Source organism: Solanum tuberosum, unplaced genomic scaffold (assembly GCF_000226075.1).
Source record: "Solanum tuberosum cultivar DM 1-3 516 R44 unplaced genomic scaffold, SolTub_3.0 scf00107, whole genome shotgun sequence".
Lineage (NCBI taxonomy): Eukaryota > Viridiplantae > Streptophyta > Magnoliopsida > Solanales > Solanaceae > Solanum > Solanum tuberosum.
In genome coordinates this window covers 825,034-830,706 of record NW_006239036.1, presented here as the reverse complement: position 1 = coordinate 830,706, position 5,673 = coordinate 825,034, and the positions used below count along the sequence as shown (strand labels likewise).

General features: G+C 34.8%; 1 protein-coding gene across 1 annotated transcript in view; it reads left to right on the top strand.

The window, feature by feature from the left end:
* Window positions 1-451: 451 nt before the first annotated feature.
* Window positions 452-5,673, top strand: part of LOC102580292 (CCR4-NOT transcription complex subunit 11) — a 21,379-nt gene continuing 16,157 nt past the window's right edge. The window contains exons 1-5 of the mRNA XM_006349593.2: window positions 452-708; window positions 1,937-2,044; window positions 4,361-4,447; window positions 5,231-5,284; window positions 5,478-5,623. Coding sequence (XP_006349655.1) covers window positions 559-708; window positions 1,937-2,044; window positions 4,361-4,447; window positions 5,231-5,284; window positions 5,478-5,623 — 545 coding nt within the window. The 5' untranslated portion in view covers window positions 452-558. The remainder of the gene's footprint in view (window positions 709-1,936; window positions 2,045-4,360; window positions 4,448-5,230; window positions 5,285-5,477; window positions 5,624-5,673) is intronic.

Sequence of the window (5,673 nt, the reverse complement as noted above, 5' to 3'; positions counted from 1 at the left end):
ACAATTAGCCATTTTTATACATTTCGGTATAAAATGTATAAAAATGCGTTTTTATTTGTATAAAGCAAGAGAAAAAGTTGTATATACAAATACAATACATATATTTTTTGTCCTATACACTTATAATTATACAAATACATGTCTTATTATACAAATTATAGTGTATAAACGAATTTATACAAAACTGGGCAGTTTGTATAAAATTAGATGTTTGTAGCGAATTTTACAAATCAAAAGCTCCATAGCAAACATAAAATTTACTATGGAGCACAATTATGCAAACTATAAATATAACATACAAATATAATTTTTATGTTTACTATATATGAAAGTTGCTCAAAGAAAGAAATTATTAACCCATAATGTAATACTTTAATTGAATTTTAGATAGTTTGACCAAAAAATGAATTAGAAAAAAAAAGTAAATATGCGCAAGTGATATTTTGCAAAGTTATCTCCATTGTAATGTTAATGTTTATTTTGACACAACTCAGAGTTTTTGTTTTTGAAAGATAGAAGAAACAAGTGCGGAGTTGAGTGAGAGAGAAGAAGAAGAAGATGTTAGGAAAAGAAGAATCGAACATGCTGTTGACGTTGCTCAAAGCCGGAGATCATCGTCCGTTCGATGAGATCGTCGCCGACTTCACTTCCAGTTTCCCTCCCCATCGACAATTTTATGCCTGCATCTCTCTCGCCTTAATACTTGACGTAAATCTCTCTCTCTCTTTCTCCATCTCTATCTTTCCGAAGAGCAGTACCTTTGAAATTAATTTAGGGTTTCAATTGCTGTGTGATGTGACACAAGGATTTTTCCTCTCCATTTAGGGTTTTCTAGTTCGTGTATGTGGTGACTATTTTTTGACATTTTATAAACTTCATTTGGAAGTCTGGTTTTGTTCCACAAGGAAATGCATTTTAATTTAATGATTTAAGCAATTCCAGCAAAGAATTTGGAGACATTAAATTTTTGAACTTCAAAGAAATGCAGATTTCCAACTATCAATTGTAACTTCTAAATTCCAGCTGCTTTTTTTCTGGAAACACAAAGGAATATGAATAAAAGAAACAAACAAAATGTTCCTTTATGCTTTAAAAAGATCTGCTATTCTAGCAGGAACTGAGTTTTCAAGCAAAAGATATTAGTGCATTTAGAAAGTTTTCACTTGCAAGATTTGCTAATAACTAATTTTATTAGATTTATTTGAGGAGTTTTAATATCTAGCTGGCTAGGGTGTTGTGTACGCAATCTTAATATTTAGCTGTTTGAAGAAATTGCCATCAGGAACCCAAGTGTGGCCTTGTGGTTGAGAGTTAAATAACAACACAACCTTCTAGTCCCACCAGAAGTGAGAGTACATGAATTCCTCCCATCTGTTTAAGTGTTTGTGGATAGAGTTAAATTATGTCTTGGTGGGTACAGTTAGCTGGTATTTGTGCCGCTCAGAGGTAACATGTATTAACATGTATCTGGTGAATTAGCTGAGGTGCACACAAGCTGGTGTTTACTAGTGTTGTCACAATAAAGGAAAAAAAAGAAATTGCAATCAGAGTTTTGCATGTTGGACTGTTGGAGGGAACTGTCTTCTGTTCTTTTGAAATTGGAACCAGCACAGAGGTTTGGCTGGGTTATAGAATTTCCTATTGTCCTTGTTTTCCACATTCAGGAAAAGTCACTACATACTTCCTCTTATCCTTTTGTAAGTGGTATTTAAAAGTTGCTTGAGAAACTATGTATTTCCTTTGTACTGTATTCTTTTCAATGACACCTAGAAGTTGTACCTGTTCTTCATGGATTCATATATTGTAGAATATTAGAAGGTTTCCAAATGTTTGTTTAGTTGAATGATTAGGTGACCTTTACTCACGTTGTATCTTGTAGAGAAGACAAGTTTTGCAAGTTATAGCTATTAAACTAAATATATCATCTTCTCTGCAGGAAAAACTTCTTAAACCAGCACAGAGATTAGTTGCTTTTGCAATTCTTCTGCAGGTTTATTCCTCTCAAGAGCCTTCTTCAAATCCATTCATTTCGTTGCTGGTAAATGTAAGTGCTGTTTTTAATGTTCATTATGTTTCCATTTGCTATCATTTTATGTGCTGCAAATTGGGATGATGCCCTGTAATATGCAAAATATATTAATTCCAATATTAGCTGCATATGTTCTCTGAAAGATTTCTTCTGAAATTTCTCCTTTTTTGTGGATTCTTATAATGTTTAGATTTGTGCTCATGCTAGATTTTGCATTGTTACCAACAATATAATGTCTCATGCAAATACCCTTCAGCATCCTTGGTTCCTGCTTGTGGTTCCTTTATTATAAAATCAAGCATACCTCTATTGGAAATTGTTCTCTTCTATTTTCCTTAGTTTCCATGAAGTGAGGTTTGTACAACACAATTGCGACAAGTATTGAGTTGAAAAAATGGGTAGTTGCAGGTCTTCCTAAATCTTAGTTATATCTTGAGGGAGGTGATGGGGCTACAAAGTTAGACTTGACTAAGAGATGGCAGAAAGGTATTCATGAAGAAAATGAATTGAAGGCCTTATGTTGCTCGGACCCTTTCAAAAATCTCTGCTGCACCCGTGTCGAATTTGTGTGTGGCTGTTGGATCCATACCAGATTTGGTCAAATTATCTTGGGTGCTTTGACTACATCTATAAGAGTAGCAAATAAGTATAGATCATTGGGTATTTAGTTTAATATTTGAGTTTCTATCTCACATATAGACAGTGAAGAGAAAGAGAGTTATATAAAGTGCGAGAGTGCTTTGCTATTACACAAGATGTCGTATGAATAAATACTAGGTGTTTATAAAGAATTAAATTTGATTGGCTTTAGTTTGATAACTTTAATTAATTGAAATATATACTTATATATGTCGTAATATACATTTATTGGTTGCATCCTAGCACCCTACCGCGCTCGGATTCACACCTCTGGATTCTAAAATTTATGTGATGAAGCACCCCACCTATGGATCCGCACTCGTATCGGGTACCTGCACCCGAGTCCGAGCAACATGAAGTGCAACAATTGATTTGGTGAGGATGCAATTAGAGTGCAATTGGAAGGCAAATCTGTTGCAACTCTGGACTCTAGTTTGCCTGATCTTGATCTAAATATAATAATCTTCCTTTTGCCTCTAGTTTTTTTGGCTCCTATAAGTGTCTTAATCTTATGAAAGTCAGCAATAGCATGATTTTCCAACAAAAGAAGATAGCCGGCAATATGTACTAAATTGCTGTTTCAAGGTTTAACTCAAGAAGGTGAGGGAGAAAACCCAACATTTTCGAGAAGGTAATGTCATTTTATTTATTAACAAAACCCAAGAATATGCAACCCAAGGGTGTTGGTCTAATGGTCAATGAAGGGGTTGAGAACCATGAGGTCCCAGGTTCGAATCTTAGTGGATATATAGTTACGTACCTCTGCAGTTGGGAGGTAGAAACTAGCAGGTATCCAGTAAAATTAGTCAAGTGTGCGAAAGATGTCTCGAACACCACATTTCCAGAAAAGGAAAAAAGAAACCCAAGAATCATCTCAGCAGGGTAAAACATGTAACATATATTATGTATACGGGTAAAATGTTTCATTAAATTTAAGGGAGTATAAAGAATTTTTTAAGGGGCATTCATATGTAGATTGTTCGGGTGTGCACTGGGGAAGCTTTCATTGTTCTTTTAACACATAAATGCAGACTCTAAACGTCTGTGGCAGATTAAGACAGTTATGGAGCCATCACAGTACAAGCAGGATCAGTTCATGACTATCTTGAAAAAAAAAGCAGGATCTATAACTTAGATGTAATCAAGCTTAGTTGCTGATTAGATGGTAACGAGGAGAGGTATATGGTATGAAGCTGAGCAGATTCCGGATTGTCCTTACCAGCTTTGGACTCTATAAAATTCTTATTATGACTTGGATATTTAGGTGCATGCAATTTGTCAATATTTTCAAGTGAAGGGGTAGTATTAGCTATATCTGTGGGTAAATTTTAAATGTCAAGACTGAAACTTGTAAGGCTCCTGACTCAAAAAAGACAAAAAGAAAAAAGAAAGAGGCACAATTTATTTTTCTATGAGCTGTAGATGAATACTGAGAGAATTCAGAATTGTACTGCTTTGGTAGCTGATCGTTTGTAAGTGTTCAAGAACTGTCCATCTCATTTACTCTCTTCCCAGCCACACTTATTTTTAATGAGCTTTCAAGAGCTATGAAGTTAGTAAATCACTTTCTTCACCTGTAAGTGATAAGCTCTATATATGATTTGCATGATACATTCTTGGTTGAATTCCTTGATAGTTGATTAAGTGACCATTGATTTTTTCACTGTGGTTCTTTGTTTTGCTTATTTGCAGGCAGCCTGTGATGAAGGAGCTGAACAATGTGAAAGGGCTTTTATTCTTCAGTTGTTAGGCCCAGCCTGCTCAACCAGTAGCAGAGAGGTTTACTTATTGTTTCCCTGTTGTGTGTACAATTGGTCTTGTTTAGAGGGTTAAAAGCCCTGGTTTTAATTATTTGCTATATCTGATGTTTAAAACTTATAGTAGAGTTATTTTTGTGTGAGATCATTTTTAACCTAAGGGCTGTAGTTGTCTGTATGATGAATTTCCTCATTCATAAGAGAATATAATAGTTATTTCGATTTATTATGATTTGGTCATATACCTTTTCTTAAGAATCGGCCAAAGGACTTCCTGGGTATGGTGGTTTTTGCCTGTATGATAGATTGCTTATTAGCGTTTAATGTGTTAGGGAAATAGAGCCATGGTCTTGTATGTAGTTCAGCAGCTGCACTGCTCTTATCTCCAGAAGGAAGTTTTCTGTTGCTGAGCAAGTTCTACCTAGATATTTCATTTGTTCTTGAAATGTTTCATCATCCAAAAGGGGGACAAGGACAGAATAACTAAACCTTACTGTACTGCAGTATTGAAGTGAAGTTGGATTCTAATATGCAAAAGACACTTGGGATATGCTATGTCTATATAAATTTTCTTTCTTCATACCTTTTGTATTTTAAGCTTGTCAGAATTCAGGAATTAATTTATGCCCCGTCCCACTCACTTCTGGGCACAAAGAAAGGGAAAAAAATATTACAAGTTTGGTTAGTGTTATTTGGTTTATAATGTATGTTTTAACATATCTTGGTGTTTAACTTGAGTACCACGAGTGATTATTTTGAGGTTATTCAATATTAGAACCGTTTCAGAATTAATGACTCATTGCAGGTTCTTAAACAATCGGCAACAGATTACATGAAAATGTTCGATACTTCACAACTTGTAAGTGACCAATCGTCTAAAATATTCATGTGCTTATAAGAAATTTGACTCCACAATATGGGTATATGTAGTGCAATTAATTTAAAACTATCAACAGCAAATTGCCTTGATATTCTCATATCTTCTTTTTTATTACTGGTGGTTACATATGCATATAACTTACCCTCTTTGGTCTCAATTTTCAACTTCGCAGTTTTTCCCACAGCGAGAGCAGTTGCAACAGCAGTATGGCAGTAAAGCTCTACCAGAACAGTTTCAATGCTTGATTGGGAACAATTCTGTGAAAAATAGCATTCCAGACCCTGATGTACCTCGTGGCTGTGACAGCAATTCATTAGAGTATAGTTCCTCACTTTTATTTCTTGGTATTCTGTTTAGATCCCCCGCCC